Source organism: Neophocaena asiaeorientalis, unplaced genomic scaffold (genome assembly GCF_003031525.2).
Source record: "Neophocaena asiaeorientalis asiaeorientalis breed wild unplaced genomic scaffold, Neophocaena_asiaeorientalis_V1.1 scaffold828, whole genome shotgun sequence".
Taxonomy (NCBI): domain Eukaryota; kingdom Metazoa; phylum Chordata; class Mammalia; order Artiodactyla; family Phocoenidae; genus Neophocaena; species Neophocaena asiaeorientalis.
The window spans coordinates 34,507-52,965 of NW_020175443.1; the positions used below are offsets into that span (position 1 = coordinate 34,507).

General features: G+C 45.0%; 1 protein-coding gene across 2 annotated transcripts in view; it reads right to left on the bottom strand.

Annotated features, from left to right (window-relative positions):
- Positions 1-4,537: 4,537 nt before the first annotated feature.
- Positions 4,538-18,459, bottom strand: part of CHEK2 (checkpoint kinase 2) — a 39,260-nt gene continuing 25,338 nt past the window's right edge. The window contains exons 9-16 of one of the 2 annotated variants that reach the window (XM_024767964.1): positions 16,970-17,031; positions 15,366-15,465; positions 13,591-13,677; positions 12,423-12,586; positions 12,081-12,196; positions 10,973-11,058; positions 5,760-5,840; positions 4,538-4,939 (exon numbers count right to left, since the gene is read on the bottom strand). In XM_024767964.1, the coding sequence (XP_024623732.1) occupies positions 4,850-4,939; positions 5,760-5,840; positions 10,973-11,058; positions 12,081-12,196; positions 12,423-12,586; positions 13,591-13,677; positions 15,366-15,465; positions 16,970-17,031 (786 nt within the window). In that variant the 3' untranslated portion in view covers positions 4,538-4,849. The remainder of the gene's footprint in view (positions 4,940-5,759; positions 5,841-10,972; positions 11,059-12,080; positions 12,197-12,422; positions 12,587-13,590; positions 13,678-15,365; positions 15,466-16,969; positions 17,032-18,459) is intronic. The other variant, XM_024767963.1, reaches the window with a different exon arrangement.

Genomic DNA, 18,459 nt, shown 5'->3' on the forward strand with positions numbered 1-18,459 from the left:
GGGCCCGGGCCGCGTCCGCCTCGAGCTAACGGTCCCGCCAGCTAGGCGCGCGCGCCGGCCCCGCGCGCCATGTTCCCGCCGTGCCGCGCGCCTCCGCGGGTCCCCCCGACCGCGCAAGCGCGCACTCGCCGCGCCCCTCCCCGCGCGCCCCGCCTCGCGCCCTCCGCAGCTGGCCGCTGTTCCCAGCGTTGCGCCCACCCCCTCTGCAGCCGTCCGGCCGGGCCAGAGAGCTCGCCGTTCTGGGCTGGGCGCCGCCACCTGCCGCACTGTGGACGACGCCGGACCAGACCCCTCAGCACTGCGCCTTTTGAGATGGTCCAAGCCAAGAGGGAATTATCCCAAGAAGTCCCAGGGGAAGACGCCGCTAAGGTGATGAGAGCCCCATCGCGAAGGTGTGTGAGCACGTGAGCGAGCCTAAGTAGCACAGTTGATGTCCATGTCCCTGGAAAGCCAGACTCAATGGAGAATCCGAGTTCGAATCCCGCATCTCCACTCACCTTTGCCCAATTAAGGTCAGGTCTCCAGGAGCCTGTTTCTCCTTAATCGGGAACGTCCAGCAAGTTAGGAGGACTTGAAATAATCCACATAAAATGTCAACACCGCACCTAGTGCTCACCAAATGGTAATCCGGTTACAAGACCTCTTAAGTAATTTTGTTTTATGGTCAAGAACCAAGGGCCCTTGAAAAGGGAAATTTCGGTTCAAGCCTTGCCTCCGGTTCTTGCAGAGAGCCTTGATCTCTAAATCTGCACAGGGAGGAGCGGCAGTAATACCTCACAGGGTTGAGGTGAGCTTTCCGATGAGGCACACACCTTTCTGAGCACAATGCCTGGCACACACCAAGCTATCCAAGTTTCAGTGGTATAATTCCAGCCCTATCTTCCAAGACTCCTAAAGTTTAGTGAAGGGGGCTCTGATCCCAAACCCTGTGGTATAATTAGCTGGGAGGGGGTTCGCTCAACTTGGGGCTGGAGGGACTTAGTTCCCAAATCTTCACTTTCCATTCTCTGCCCCAAACCTCTCTGGAAACCCTAAAGTTGGCACAAAAACCACAGCAGAGAATGTTTTCACTTGTAAAAAAAAAAAAAGAAGAAGAGTGCCTGAGGGTCTCCTGGAGTTTGTAAGTGGTTGAATTTATTAGTCTGGCCTTTTCCAGACACAGGTGACCAAAAAATTTTAAAACAAAACAAATTTTTTTTAATTTAAAAAACTCAAACTGGAGTAAAACAATTAAGGGAATAATTGAAAAGTCCTGGGTGGTACCTCACTTAAGGCATAGCTGGATCCAGGTGCTCAAACGATAACCTCGGTGTTTCTACAATCTCTCAGCTCCCCTTCCCTCTGTGATTACTTCATTCTCATGCAGTTCTCTCCACATAGTGTCCTGGGCAGCTCCTAACTCACACCTACCATCATGGTAGGGTGAATAATGGCTTCCAAAGATGTTCTCATCCTAATTCCCCAGAATTTATGAATATGTAACTTTACATATTCATAGCAGGAGCTGTTTCCCAGTAGTTCCAGCCAAAGTCTTGGATTTTCTTTCACTGGACCCATTTGGGTCGCGTGACCTGCCTGAGCCAATCACAGCAAGATTGGCCAGATCTGACTATATGGAGCCCCTCTAGGAAGGGGGTGGGATCAACCCTGCCAGAAGGACCTGGGGTTGGGGCAAGTGGGAAGAGGGATTCCCCTCCCCCAGAAAAAATAGGGTTGCAATTACCGTAAGAGGCATCAGGTTCAGGACAGACACAAAGTACAGCTGTCTACTGCACCATCATCAAGGCACCGGAGGTCCACCACCAAGCAACATGCCTGTTCTTCAAAAGGGACTGGCAGTTACTTCAGTCACTGGGTGGTACCCCTCCACCTCTGCTCCCACCACCCACCCCAGACCTGGCATTTCCCAAATCTGTTTTGTCAAAGGCATCTCAGTTATCCACCCATCTTGTGTGAACCCAAAAAAAGGTAAACAGGTGATGTTACTTCCTTGCTCAAGAACTTTCTATGGCTCCCTCTGGCTATGTATGTGACCCTCCCACCTTTAATGATAGAAGCCAATGCTGACAGATCCCCTACCAGGCACTTTAAATGAAACTTCCACCCCTGAATCCTCAGAAATGCCGAATTAAGATGGTACTCTTATTGCATCCAGTTTACAGATAAGGAAATAAAAGCTCAGCAATTAGAAGTAACTTGTCCAAAGCCAAAGGTCAGGAAGTTCAGAGAGCTCAGATTGCTCCCAGATATTGCTCCCACTACTGATGTTGCCATCCCAGCTCCATTTGCTCACATTTCAAAATCCTGTGCCCACCTCCAGCTGGGTGGGCAGTGAGAGGAGCTCTACCAGAGGAGCTTCTAGGGACCCCTTTGTCTTCTATAGTGTGCGGGGTGTGGGGGGGGAGGCAGACACCTAGGTACCATCTCCCCCTCCCTCTATGACTTCATGGGATAGGGAGAAAGAATTCCCCAAAAAGAAAACCGGAGTATAAGGTTAAGAAGAGGAAGTGGATGCTGGGTGTCCCCATATTGGCAGCTGATGTCTCCCCATTAGTAATGAGTGTATTAGCTTCCTCTGGCTGCTGTAACAAATTACCACAAATTGGGTGGCTTAAAATAACACACATTTATTCTCTTAACTTTTGTAGGTCAGAAGTCTTAAATCAGTTTCAGCTGGCTAGAGTCAAGGTGTAAAGTAAAAGGACTGGTTCCTTCAGGAGGCTCCGATGGAAGAATCCATTTCCTTGCTTTTCGTCTGTCAGCTTCTAGTGGCTGCCTGTGGTGGCTTGTGGCCTCTTCCTCTGTTTTGAAAGAGCACCACTCCATCTCTTCTGACTCTGACTCTTCCTGTGTCCCTCTTAAAAGGAACATTGTGATAACACTGGGCCCACCTTGATAAAACAGGATGGTCTTCCCATCTCAAGATCCTTCACTTAATCACACCTGCAAAGTCTCTTTTGCTGTGTAAAGTCACCTATTCATAAATTTTGGGGATTAGGATAAGAACGTCTTTGGAGGCCATCATTCATCCTACCATGGTAGGTATAATCAGAGAGCTAATACAAAGTGCTCTGGAAATAGAGAAGGGCTCGCTGACTACCCCAAGAGGGAAAGATGCCCTAAGAAACCATAGCCTTCACATTAAATATTCAAATGAGCTAAAACCCATCTAACTTGGCAATCTCAACCTCATTCCTTTAAATAGGCAAACCACCTAAATCCCCATCTAGCCCTCAGCAACAGGCCAGCCAAGCCTCAGAATGCTTGCACACCCTTCTAATTTCCATTGCCAACCACCACCCTCATTGCCTGGGGCAACATCTGTGTGTCCCTCACCCTCCCCTGGCTGGCTCACCAGTGGCATCTGAACCAAGACACTCAACTCATGGCATAGTCAGCAAGCTACAATGTGGCCTAGCATCAGTCAGCCAAAGTTACAAAAGAAGCAAAATCAGTGGGTCAAAAAGAGACAAGAGCCAGCCATTAGAACTGCCGGGGCTCCTGATGGCTCCCAGGCCCAGCCCTCTGTAGGGTTGAAACAGATCCCCTTTTCCATGAAGTAATTTGAATGGGCCTCTGTTCCTTGTCACCAAGATGTCCCAGCTTCCACAGATCATGGCGTTGTACCCATTCATCATGATTGAACATACTGGCATTCAAGATTTAGAAATCAGTCTCATGTGAGTTTTGTCAGTGTGAGTCAACAACCCTGAGTCTGAATGAATAAGGGACGGAGGAGATGAGGAACATGAATTTGAGTCAGAAAGCCCTGGGTTGGGTCCCAGCTCCGCCACTTCCTAGCTGTGTGCCACTGGGTAAGTCACCTTACTCCTTCAGCCTGGGTTCCTCACCTATAACATAAAGGTGATCAGAGGACCTAGCCCATAGAATCACTAGACAAGAACAACCTAGGGAGGCGCTTTACACAGGGCCTCCTTGGTCATCATTGGGTCAACATGACATGCCCACATGCCTTAGTCACATTTCCAAAATCCAAACAGCTCTGAAACTGGGGAGTCCTCCATAAATCTCGTGGCAGAAAAAATGGATCTGAAGTGACATGAAGCTATTTACAGTTTTCTCTATTCCTCTTACTGTGAATATTTGCTGCTGAAATATTAAAGTGTTTGGTTATAGGATTCAGTGGGGTATTACATATAAACACAGTTGATGTGCCTGGTCCTCTTCCTAAAATCAGGAAATTTTTGAATTTCACAACTTATCTGGCTCTGTGGTTTCAGGGATGATGAGGGTGAGAATGGGACTCTAAAACTGGCCCGTGGGGGAATTCCCTTGCAGTCCAGTGGTTAGGACTCCACACTTCCACTGCAGGGGGTACAGGTTCGATCCCTGGTCAGGGAACTAAGATCCTGAAAGCCGCATGGCCAAAAAAATAAAAATGAAAAACAAAATTTTTAAAAATTAAAGTTAAAAAAAAAAAAAAACTGGCCCATAGTAGATGCACCAAGGTACCGACCGTCTTGTAAGGACTCTGGCCAGTCTCGACAAACCCCACCCTGACTCACTGTGCCCCATCCCCTGCAACTTTAGAATTTGTATGCCACTCACCCAGGGATACATCCCAAGAAACCTGCCTGGTTACAGCCAAGGAAGAGGCACCAGAGGAAAGGCACACAACTTCAAATATGCACACACTAAAGGCGTGTAATTAAGAGCTGATCAACAAGTAAAAGCACAAAGCCCAGGTTCCATTACATTTTGAATTGTGTATCAATGATTGTGGAAAAGCAACTGTTCCCACAATGAAAATACAAGCTATGCAAAACAGATTTAAAGAACATGGCAGCTGGGTTCAAGAAAGTACATTTCTTTCATGGTCAACCGGTGTTCACGAGACAGCAGCACAAACAGCCAGGCGCTTTGTGGGGTCGGCATCCTCTGCTTCCCCTTCAAGAAGCCGCTTTTGACTTGTCGAAGGCTGAAAGTAAAGGAAAAGAGAGAGATGTTCAAAGAAAACCTCTGGCTTGGTTACAATTTACCAAAGTTTCCCTATATACTTCCAGTAAACTTGGAGCCTTTCATGTGAAACTCCTAGGACCAAGAATACTGGTTGTCCTCATTGACTCTGAATCCCCACACACCCCTCCCAAACTCAGACACCCTTATCGGACTGACATTTCTCTCCTTTGGGGCTTCCAACCACTCAATGATGTCTATTCAAAGTAAGAAGCATAACCAGCCTCCTCTTGGTTGTCTTCTAAATTAGGAAATGTAAAGGGACCACAATACCTCTCCCAGGGAGCCTCAAGTCTTGCTCTTTTGTGGGAAGACAATCTTTTTTGTGTCTTTGTTTCCCCATTTATAAAATTGCAAGGGAGCAGTAGGAAGAGGAGTGTTACCGAAAGAAGGCAGGACAGGAATGAACAGATATTAACTGATACCTACAAAGAACTTTAGAGGAATAAGATTATAATCAGAAATCATCAACCACTCCCCCCAATTTTAAATTTTTCAGCAAATTTAAATCTGAGCCTCTAATAAGTCTTCCAATCTTGCATTACAGGAGACTTCCTGAATAACCCCTAGCTGTGCTTCTCTAATGCATTAAACATAGTCTTCATTATTAAATCTTCTAAAGGTGCCAGAGCAGATCAAGCTGAAACAAAGTATCTACTACATTATTCCTTACCAAAAAAATGTTAAGCAATCACTGCTAAAGAGACTATTCAAACTCCTTATCCTCCATTCATTTGACTCTTTAAACTTAGCCTACATTTAATGACCATGATCCAGAATACCTGGGCGGGAACCTGGGGCAGAGTCATCGACTTTTCTTCTTCAAAAAGCAAATTCTTAAATTTTCTCTTCATGTCCTCATCCTGTGAAGAAATGAAAAACATAAGTAGGCTGTGAATGAGGGAAAGAAAGCTCCTGAAAGGCAGGGCTAGGATGCCCCTGGAAACAGGGAAGTAGGCTAAGATGGGGATGAATGTGGAGAAAAGGGAAAAGTCTAATCAGCAGTTGGTGCTTAGTCAACACTGGCTGAACCAAACCCATCCGCTTAAGAGCTCCGGGTGAATGTCTACTACTAGTAGACTGACTAAAACATAATGAGCAACTGTCACCTTTCCATTATATAACTATGTAACAAAAGGATTGGTTGACTAAAATATACTTACGGAATTACATAATTTCATCTGTGAAAACAAGGGAGCAAAGAAATAGTTGCTTATCCAAACCTGTCATATAAATTTATTTTCATTATATGATCCTTGAAAATCTGTGGTAGAAAATGCATTACACTATGTCGCAAAGCCCCATCAAACTATTTCAAATGGTTTCAAGTGTTTTGACTAGTGTTAAGGTAGGAGAGAATTATTAAGGACTTGGTAAACCGAAAGGTGATATACAAATAATAAAAATAGAAGTAATTATTATCAATAGAATATAGCTGAAATATGATAAAATCTTCTGAAAGAGCATTTTCTTGGTTTTCACTATATTTTAATTTCATTAGCAAATAAATTTTATTTTGCAAAAAAAAAAAAAAGAAAAAAACTCCAGGTGGGTCAGAGAGAACCATAGACCTTAGCAGTCAATCTTTCAGAGCCAGCATCCCAGATCCTGAGAGATGGCGATCAGGAGGTCAAAGGCTGGGGTTGGCTCCATGCTGCTCCCCAGATCTTTCCAGGAGGTCCCCCCTCCCACTGCCAACAATGAGACCAGTTACCAGGACCACCCTAACAAAGCAACCCTGCACCCTAGGAAAATTCACCCAGCAAGCACTGCACAAGTTGCCAGAAGGACTTCAAGCCCACAATATCCCAGAGCTAATGAGAAAAAAAAAGTGAACAGGTGTTTCTTGCTGCTGGAGAGGGAAATGAGGGGTGGGGCAGGGTACACAGAAAACTCCTGCCCACCTCCATGAATAATCACTTCTGCAGGGCTCACTTCTGCATCTGGGAGCCCTGAGAGGTGACAGCCCTCCCTACCTTCAGAAAGGTGAAACACCCAGGACTAGGACTTGGGCTTTGGGGCCTGCTGAAAGCTGAGCTCAGCCACTCACAAGTAGCATGTGCAGAATACAGACCCAGAGCAGCCCACTTCCAAATCCTCATGTACTTTTCCATCCAACCCCCGCTCCACTCCTCCCACTACGCCAAGTGCACCATGGTGGGTGCAGAGAAAGGACCTAGGAGTGAAGGCCTTCAATATTCAGCAATTTGATGGATATAGAAAAATTAGTGCTCGAGGATGAATTCACCTGTTCTACATCTAGTAGCTAGAATCACCTGCTTCCATCACTGTTTATTGCATCATTCAGTGTAGCTCCCCACTGCCCAAGTGCCAAGTTCATCTGGATTCCACTCCACACTGTCCTCTAGGATCTCACTTCTCAGCAAGGCCACTCTCAAAGGTCCATTCCTTATTTCCTCCTACACCTGCTTACAGCCTCCGCCAGAAATGCCCTCTGTGCCTCCCTGCCCACCCACCTCCCTCATTCATTCAGTGAACAGCTGAGGACCCTTAGATGCCAGGCTCTGTAATAAGCACAGGGGCCTCCATATCAGAGGGACCCAACCAATGTTGAAAATGCTATTCCCCCATCGCTGTGGCAACTGAATTGTGATTGTCATGGCTGAACTGTGTGAGTTATGACTGAATTGTGTCCCCCCCAGACCCCATTTATATGTTGAAGCCCAACCCCCAGAATTGTGACTGTATTTGGAGACAGGGCCTTCTAACAGATAATTAAGTTAAAATGAGGCTCTTAGCTTAAATATAAGACATGACACCATAAAACTCCTAGAAGAGAATATAGGCAAAACATTCTCTGACATAAATCGTACCATTGTTTTCTTAGGTCAGCCTCCCAAGGCAATAGAAATAAAAGCAAAAATAAACAAATGGGACCTTATCAAACTTACAAGCTTTTGTACAGCAAAGGTTTTGTTTGTAGTTACAAACAAAACGAAAGGACAGCCTACAGATTGGGAGAAAATATTTGCAAATGATTCGAGCAACAAGGGCTTAATTTCCAAAATACATAAACAGCTCATACAGCTCAATAACAAAAAAAATCAAACAACCCAATCAAAAAATGGGCAGAAGACCTAAACAGACATTTCTCCAAAGAAGACATACAGATGGCCAACAGGCACATGAAAAGATGCTCAACATCGCTAATTATTAGAGGGATGCAAGTCAAAATTACAATGAGGTACCACTTCACACTGGTCAAAATGGCCATCGTTAAAAAGTCTACAAATTAAAAATGCTGGAGAGGATTTGGAGAAAAGGGAACCCTCCTACACTGTTGGTAGGAATGTAAATTGGTGCAGCCACTAGGGAAAAACAGTACGCAGGTTCCTCAAAAAACTAAAAATAGTTGCCATATGATCCAGCAATCCCACTCCTGGGCATATATCTGGACAAAACTATAATTCAAAAAGACACATGCATCCGTATATTCATAGCAGCACTATTTACAATAGCCAAACAACCTAAATGTCCATCGACAGATGAATGGATAAAGATGTGGTGCATACATACAATGGAATACTACTCAGCCATAAAAAAGAATGAAATAATGCCATTTGCAGCAACATGGATGGACCTAGAGATTATAATATGATATCACTTATATGTGGAATCTAAAGTGTAACACAAATCAACTTATCTATGAAACAGAAACAGACTCACAGACATGAAGAACAGACTCGTGGTTGCCAAGGGGGAGTAGGGGTGGGAGAGGGATGGACTGGGAATTTGGGATTAGCAGATGCAAACTATTATATGGAGAATGGATAAACAACAAGGTCCTACTGTATAGCACAGGGAACCATATTCAATATCCTGTGATAAACCATAATGGAAAATAATATGAAAAAGAATGTATACATATATATAACTGAATCACTTTGCTGTACAGCAGAAATGAACACATTTTTTAAAATATAAATTTATTTATTTATTTACTTTTGGCTGCATTGGGTCTTTGTTGCTGTGCACGGGCCTTCTCTAGTTGCAGCGACCGGGAGCTACTCTTCGTTGTGGTGGGTGGGCTTCTCATTGCGGTGGCTTCTGACAGAGCACGGGCTCTAGGCACACGGCCTTCAGCAGCTGTGGCTCATGGGCTCAGTAGTTGTGGCTCACAGGTTCTAGAGCGCAGGCTCAGTATTGTGGCGCACGGGCTTAGTTGCTCCGTGGCACGTGGGATCTTCCCGGACCAGGGCTCAAACCCGTGTCCCCTGCATTGGCAGGTGGATTCTTAACCACTGTGCCACCAGGGAAGCCCAACACAACATTGTAAATCAACCATACTTAAATATAATAAATTTTTTGTTTAAATTGGGCTCTTAGGGTGGGGCCTTAATCCATTATAGCTGATGTTCTCATAAGAAAAGAAGAAGACACCAGGGATGTAAGCACACAGAGTAAAGACCAAGTGAAGACACAGAGAGAAGGCAGCAGGTGATTTTTGTGGGCACTTGGCATCCTCGTCCTCACTGAATGTTCATTCCGCCTTCTGCTGCAAAAATAATATGTGGACAAAAGAGTATTCAAGTGAGACCCCTGTGGCAGGGCTGAATTTCACCTTTTCCTTAGTTGTTAACAATTTTGAGACAAAAAGTACAAGAAAAATAGGCTATGCTTGTTTGTACATTTTGGGCAGATGTAAACCCTGTTCCCAGGCCTAACTGGCAAGCTCTGTTTTCTTCAAGATTAACACAGCTCCTCTACCTCCATATCTGGCCCCCAAGAACTTCCCTATTAAGGCACATGAAAAGAGCCAAGAGGAATGTTTTCTTTTTCATCAAAATTAAGTCCCCACATGCAAAGGCACCCTTTATTTCCAAATTCCTTTTCTCTAGGGTCCTGCAGTTTCAAATCTGTGTGGTCTATTAAGTGCTAAATCATCTGACAGATTTTTTTCTGGAGGGACTGCTGTTTCCAGGGCAACATCCCAAACACATGTATCTACTTTTTGTTTCTTGTAAGGGTTTCTTGTTCTCAACCTGAGCTGGCCTGAGCAGAATTGTTCGGTGTGGAGGGCTGGAAGAGAGAAAGAACGAGGACACTCTTCCCAGAGCTCCAGAAGCACAGTGCTGAGACTAGATGGCCCAAGGAGTTCCTGGACTAGAAATTCCCACAGTATGTGAGCCTCCACCTCAAGCAACCTGGTTAAGTCCCCCATCCCCACAGGAAACAGAGACCAAATGAAAGTTAACAGAAAGGCATATGGCTGTGCTAAAAGGAACTCCACTTAACAGAAGACCTGGCATCCATCAAAAAGCCTGCCCGAGGCTGTAGTGAATTCTAAAACCAAAGACTAGCCCACCAAAGCCACTAAGGACTTCCAACCCTGGCAGCTCGAATGAGATCAGTACATAATCTAACAGCAGCCACAACCCCCAGCAGGGACACAGAGGAAATGCAGACTTGAAAGGCACAGGTGAGAATCTGCTAACGGCATGCTTACTCACCATGAACGAGAAGTGGGACCCCTCATGCCCGATCACTTGGGCTTCAGAAATAGCCAGATTCTACCCTAGTGAGGCTGCTCCCCTCCTCCCACCCCTGCTTCCCTGATCTAAGGTTGAAGATGGCTGGAACGCAGCCCATCCCGCCCGTCTGGGATACGGTGTTTGAGAGAAGAGAAGGACATAGCTAGGGTGGAAATTTGGAGCTAGAACAATCTCTCAAAGGAGCACAATGGAACACAACTGAACCGCAGACTCAGGGAAGCCAAGTGGAACCAGGACAGGCCATAAAGTGAGCTTGTCTATCCAAGTCAAGTTGTAAAGGTTGCACACAAACACGAGACACACCCATGCTCAGACCCATAGACAAACATACACATACCGACACACCTAAACCTCAGTCTTTAAAAATTGCATTAAACAGACCCAACAAAGCAAACGTATGTTTTCATCCTCTTCCCCATCTCTCAGGCACAGTTCAGGGCTGCCCGGGTATTTTAGGCTGGCAGGCACTGCCCCATACACACCTGAAGCCACGGGTGTCTTAAAGCTTCTTCTGTCGTAAAACGTGCCTTTGGATCCACTATCAACAACTTCTTGACGAGGTCCAGAGCTAAAGCAGTAAGATAATTTGGCAAATCACAGTGAGAAGGATAAATAAACAAAATTAAATCAACAAAATTAGAGTGTGCCAGAATCACAGGCCAACATCCAGAAAGAGGAGAGAGGGGCTGAGGTCATCGTGATCAGTAGGCACGGCCCCCTAATCCTCCCCACTCTGTATTTGTCCACGTGCTCTAGAACACCAGGAACGACCATGATGCTCCCCAACACTCACTGCTCAGACATCACAACCTCTTAGCTCTCCGTCCCTACTCTCCTTGCTGGACTCAAGTTCAAACTAATTAAAGATGAACTTCCCCCAGTTCTAAAACTCAGGATGTTCAGCCAACTCTCTCCAAGACCCACAGAGTGATGGTGAGAGCTCCTCGGCCAGCGAGAGCTCGCTCCTTGAAATCCCAGGCTTGGCAGAAACAAAACTTGACAGCCAGCAACAAGTGGAGGCTGGTTGTATATTGCAATATTATTCCTTAGACACTGTGACACTTAGCACAATCATCTGTGGTACTTTGTTTTAGTTTTCTACTTTTTCTTTTGAGAATTACAAAGTTACCCTTTTAAATTCTAAAATACAAAGTAATTACATTTAGCTCTTGCTGTGCTTACTAATTCAAAGGAGACCTTGTAACTAAAAAGTTACCCATTATTTTTCACACTTAAATAGATACCAGGCACAGTGAGCATATTACACTTAACCCTCACAAAACCCCTTAAGGTAGGGGTTTATTGTGCCCCTTTTACAAATAAATGAAATGGAGACCCAGAGATGTTAAATAACTTGCCTAAGGTCACAGAGCTAGGAAGTAGAGACCCGGGACACGAGCCTACATCAGCCTGGCTCTGGAGCCCAAGTTCCTAATAATTTCCTTTGCCTCTCAAATGGTGCAAAACTAACAACAGAAAATAAGAACAGGATTGACAGGAGAAAACATCACAGAATTTGAAAAGAAATTCCCACCCAGGCACACACACGCTCTAGCAAACCACAAATTCTTAACCCTTTCGTATCCATACCCTTCTCTGAGACCTCTGACCAGACTTCAGGAATGAAGTTGCATTTTCCACTGGTGATCTGATCCTTCAGTGACACGTGAGTCTTATGCTCAGAGAAAGGTGGATACCCACTAAGGCTTAATATTGGTAGAGAGAGAAAGGAAAAGAAATCAAGTGGCATTCTCAGTGGCATTCATGGATACATCGATTTCTTTTTCAGCGGCATGAAAAATTAGGTGTTGCTTTACATTGATGGTCAAAATAAGTGACCTAAATTAAACACAAGCTCTCGACCTGGACACATTGCTGATTTCACCTAAATACCTCCAACCAGAGTCTGAAGAGATGAAAACTTTTTCTTACCAAATGAAAAGAATAACTCCTAAACTCCAGCAGTCCACAGCACGGTTATATCCAGCAGTCCCAAAAGAATTAAGAACCTCAGGAGCCAGGTAAGTGGGGGTACCACATAAGGTTCTCATCAGAGAGGTCTCCCCCAAAATCTTGGACTGCCCAAAATCAGTAATCTAAAGTAAGGACAAAAGGGAATCACTTTTAATGACATCATAAAATAAAGAGTAACATAGTCTGCCAGTCCCAAAAGACATGCAGATTAGAACAGTTCCTATCCTATGGTTCATGCTGCCATTAATCTGGAATCTACACATTGATGTTTTGGTAAGGTAATTTTAAACTCTGCAAGTTATTTAATTTTGCTTAAATGAAAATTCCTGAGCCAAGGAACTTTAAGGCCCAGGTTTTCTCAACTTAGATCTGGGTTTTCTGTAACCTTACGAAAGGCTTATAACCGTAAACAGACACTCTAGAATTCTAATTAGTTATTCCTGGTTCTCCTTAGACCCCGGTTTCTCAACCTTGGCTGCAAACTGGAATACCCGAGGAGCCTGAGGAAAATATTTACACCTGGGTGCCATCTACAGTGATTCTGAGGCGTAGGCTTGGTGTCACGGATCTGTTTGGGTTTTTTTTTGTTGTTTTTTTTTTTTGCGGTACGTGGGCCTCTCACTGTTGTGGCCTCTCCCGTTGCGGAGCACAGGCTCCAGACACGCAGGCTCAGCGGCCATGGCTCACGGGCCCAGCCGCTCCGCGCCATGTGGGATCTTCCCGGACTGGGGCACGAACCCGTGTCCCCTGCATCGGCAGGCGGACTCTCAACCACTGCGCCACCAGGGAAGCCCTGTTTGGTTTTTTTTTTAAATCAACAGAGGAATCTAAAATGAAGCCAGGATTGGGAAGTGCTGTTTTAAACAGAGGAAGACAGGGGATGTGTTTCTCCCATCTAGACCCCTACTTCCTCCCTCTGAAGATGAAAGTGGCTTATATACAATGGAGCTCAATAAATGCTCATTACATCTGGATTGGAGCAATACCATCTGATCTCTAAAAGAATTGCTAAAAGTGGGAAGGTCAAGTTCTCTACCTTTTTATGCTCCTACTTTTTACTTGATGAATTTAAAAACAGTTTCTGAACAGAAATCTACTGGCCACATATAGAACATACATTTCTTACCTTTATAAGGCAGTCCTCTTTTTGAGATGAGAGTAGAACATTCTCTGGCTTTAAGTCCCGATGTATAATGCCATTTTCGTGAAGGTACTGCATAGAAAGATAGGCATGACCCTTAGATATATGGAGTAGTATGTGAGTAGAGAGAGAGAGAGAGAGAGAGAGAGAGAGAGAGAGAGAGACACACACACACACACACACACACATTACAGCTGGATGAAACTGTAAGCCATGTTACTCACAACCATATTCCCCCAATCATAGAAAACCACTGGATAAATGGATTAGTGTTTACAAATTTGTTTGTAAGAAACTCTTTAAAAAAGTAGAAAAATGGGGCTTCCCTGGTGGCGCAGTGGTTGAGAATCCGTCTGCCGATACAGGGGGCGCGGGTTCGTGCCCCAGTCCAGGAAGATCCCACATGCTGCAGAGCGGCTAGGCCCGTGAGCCATGGCCGCTGAGCCTGCGCATCCGGAGCCTGTGCTCCGCAACGGGAGAGGCCACAACAGTGAAAGGCCCACATACCGCAAAAAAAAAAAGTAGAAAAATGAAAAAGGCAACTTATGACAGTAGACATTTTACTTCACTCTTCAAAATAATAACTATCCCTTCATATTGGCAGAAACAGAAGATGTCAATTTCAATAATAAAAATGTAAATGGATGATATAAAATATTATGAGACCACCTTAAACTATAAAAATTCCACCAAAATAGTATATTTGGTTATTCCATCCCTGAGAATATTTTTAAAGGGATTCTGTAAAGTACACATGTGTAGATTATCTGTTTGAACACCCAGAGTTAACATATTCCTTGATGCAAAGATTAGTCTTTGAAAACTATGGCTGAAATAGAATGGTGATATTTCTTTGTGTATTCATTTTTATATACTAAGTCATATTTTCTTTAGGAAAAGAAGTTTCCCACATCCACTGATCTGCACTCAATTCATCTTAATATTCTTGGTATAATATAAGGTTGGGAACAAACCATTAAGAGAGTAAAGCACTGGTTAGGTATTTATGGGCTTCAATTTTCTCTGGATATCCCTCTGGCCTAGAGGAAAAATACTCCAAGCACCTCTACTCATCTGGTGAAGCCCCCAGGGTGGGCACCCAGGTAGACCAGCCTCTGGAAAATCTCCCTCAATCCTCACCCAATGCAAGAGCTGCTCCCAATCACTGCGTCTCTTGTATACAGTAGGTTCTCAAGGGAAGAGGCCTTGGCAGGGAATCGCCACAACCAAATCTGGGTTGAGAAAGGGTGATGTTCTCTGAAGCGTGCAGGGTGCCATCAGCTGTTCCTCCACCCAACACTTGCCCCAAATATTGAAGAGAAGGCAGAGCATGTGCCTGCCCGCGTGCCTGCTACAGTTAACAAGATACTACATGTGTAAGAAACCCCTAGCACTGTGCCACGGGGGTGTGATCTGTCCTCATACCTGCCCAGCTCCCCCCTTGAGAGGTAAGGGGGATTTTTGCAAGGATCAGGCAGCAGTAGAGATCCCTTCCCTTCCAGGAATACCTCCAAGCTAAAGAGAGGCCATGTGGGACTGTGTTTATTTCTTTAACTTCGTTTTTTTTACTCTCTTAAGCCTCACAGCAAGAACTTTCTCATCTGAGTCAAAGGGGTGGGATGTTTTTGCCAAGAATGGAACAACCCACACACACACTCTGTTCTCTGGGATTTTATCCCTGGTCCCTCATCTTCTGCCTAACTGGGAGAGTAACACTTAAAAGAAAGTACACTCTCAAAAGCAGCAAGGGCTTCTCTTACCTGCACAGCCAGGAGCATCTGGTAAAAATAGAGTTTGCATGTAGCTTCTTTCAGGCGCTTATTTCCCACCACCCTATCGAACAGCTCTCCTCCTTCCATCCTGAAACACACAGGCAAAGCAGGGGGTTCATTCCTGGAGGGAAACTCACTTGGAAGGAAGAGAATAACACAAACAAAGCAAACTCATTAAGACAAGCAAAGTGTTCATTCACTCGACTCCCATTTGTAAAAGCAGTAAGGTAATAAGCCTCGTCCACAACAAAGATGTGCCCATTGGAAACTAAGGAGGAAGAGCATGGTGGGAATTGGAGACGCTTGGGGAGCTTTTAAAAAATCTGATGCAGTAGATCAGAGGTGGTACCCAGGAGTTTGCATTTTCATTGTGCACCCCAGGTGGTTCTGAGATTGGTGCAGAGGAGAAAGCAGGAACCTACAATCAACTGGGGTCTGAACCCCAGCTCCACCACTTCCCAGCTGTGGGACTTTGGGCAAGTTACACAACCTCTCTGAGCTTGTTTCTAGCTCCTCAAAAAATGGGGATAAAATCCCACCTACCTTGATGGCTGTTGTAAAAATTAAGAGATAACTGATGTAGGTAAAGCACCTGGCACAGTGGAGATGCTTGGCAAGATTATTCAATCCCTCTGCAATTCAGTTCTCATTTCTGTAAAGTGGACCCAAAAACAGTAACTCACTAATAACTTGTAAGTAATCTGGATGACAGGGAAGTTAAATGAGTGACGTGCTTAGAGCAGGACTTGGCTCATATTAAGTGCTTAATTAGTATCAGTTACTGTTATTGTATTATTATTACTATTACTATTATTATTAAAATGTTTTAACTAGATCCAGTCAAATAACAATCTCCTGTTTCATAGCAACAGATATTCCCTTAAGTACAAGGGCTGTCCAGTCTCTCCTAGTGCTATGACTGGGGCTGCTATTTACTCTCTAATCTTAATGGTCAGCCAGCATAGCCACTGTTTCCCGCTCAGGAGTAAAGCCTTGTCTGTCTGCCATGACAGCCACTCCCAGAAACACTGCACATTTACGCAGAACAAACATCAAAACAGGTCTCTTCCAGGAATGAGACAGGAAATTATTTTAATCACACCAAATAAACCTGCAAGAAAACCAGCACCTGAAAGATACTCAGGTGTCACCATGCAACCTGGTACTATGATCCCAAGCAGCAAGGGTCACCCAGGCCAGTTATTTCCGAGTAATAATATGCACCTGTGTTTGAGCACCTAGTGTGCCAGGTGCTCTGCTGGGGGATTTCCAGCCCTCACAGCATTTGAACCTTATGCATCTGTGCCTGGGGTTATCATTATTACCCCAATTTAACACAGGGAATATGATACTCAGAGAGGTGAAGTAAACTAACCCATGGGTAGACAGTCAGTCACCAGCAGAGTAAGATTCAAACACAAGCCTCAGATCCACATGCCTTTGGACACACTAGAAGGATTTTAGAATTGATACTAACCCCCCACCACATACATACACTGAGGGTCCCCAGCGTGGATAAATGCAAGCCACCATTAGGCTCTTTGGTGGCTTATAAACGTTTAAATGGAAACAAAAAAAAGTTTACTACTCACAATTCCAAAACAATATAATAATCTTCGGCATCAAAAAAGTCTTTAATCTTGATGATACAAGGCTAAAAGGGGAAAAAAGAGGAAAAGTAGTGAGAAGCTCCCCAAGAGGAAAACCCCAAGAGCAGAACTCAGGACATCCACCCAAGGGGTCAAGGAGGCCCAGACCAGGCCTCTGGCCCCCTGCCTCGGTACACTTTGAATTCCACACACAGGGGAAGGCAGAACACAGCACAGCTGGCTCCTGAGTGAGAAAATACAAGAAACTCTCCACCCCACCAAGCTGGTAAGAGAGCAGTTCACGCTTTGTATACGAGGCTGGTGCCAAGGAAGGGAGGCCAGTCTCCTCCCAGCTTTCCTCCTCACTGACCCCCAAGCACAAGGACTCAAGGACACCTAAGGAACCTGGGAGCCTAGCAGGTAGCATGAATAAAGGGAGCAGGCCAGGTGGGGAGTCCAGCCATCCTGCCAGACAGCAGGGCTATTCAGCTCCAAGCAACTGGCACCACAGGGCACCCCATGTGGAAAGATCCTCCATTTTCCAAGAGAAGAGGGAAATTCCAGTTTCATACGAACTCTACAGCACATCTGTGGGGTGGAAGAGAGAGACACACACACACATCTTTGGCTCATAGTTTGTGACCTCTGATCAATGCTGGGTGCATTTGCTGAAGAACAACAGAGAATAGTATTGTACAGTTTAAAATGCATATTTAATAGAATGATTTTATACTTGGAAAACACACCTATTGTTTTCGTAGTACAAATGACTGACAGTAAAGCTAGTGGTCAGGGTAGAAAAATGATGTGGTGAGTATCTATTAGGGACATACACTCCCACCCAGCAGAGAAGAGGGTTGTGGTTACGTCTGAATTAAAGGGAAGGGCTTCCCTGGTGGCGCAATAGTTAAGAATCCACCTTCTCATGCAGGGGACATGGATTCAAGCCCTGGTCCGGGAAGATCCCACATGCCGTGGAGCAACTAAGCCCGTGTGCCACAACTGCTGAGCCTGTGCTCTAGAGCCCACATGCCACGACTCCTGAAGCCCATGTGCCTAGAGCCCATGCTCCGCAACAAAAGAAGCCACCGCAATGAGAAGCCCACGCACCGCAACAGAGTAGCCCCCACTCGCCACAACTAGAGAAAGCCTGTGCGCAGCAACAAAGACCCAACGTGGCCAAAAGTAAATAAATAAATTTGTAAAAAAAAAAAAAAGAATTAAAGAGAAGAGAGCTGTAAGATTTTTACTTATTTATAAACCTGCCAGAGTGATCTTGCTACAAAGCAAATTTCATCACTTCCATCGCTGATTAAAATCCTCCAAGTAGGGACTTCCCTGGTGGTCCAGTGGTAAAGAATCTACCTTACAATGGCAGGGGACACAGGTTCGATCCCTGGTTGGGGAACTAAGATCCCACATACTGTGGGGCAACTAAGCCCACACGTCCCAACTACTGAGCTCAAGCACCTCAACTAGAGAGCCTGTGTGCC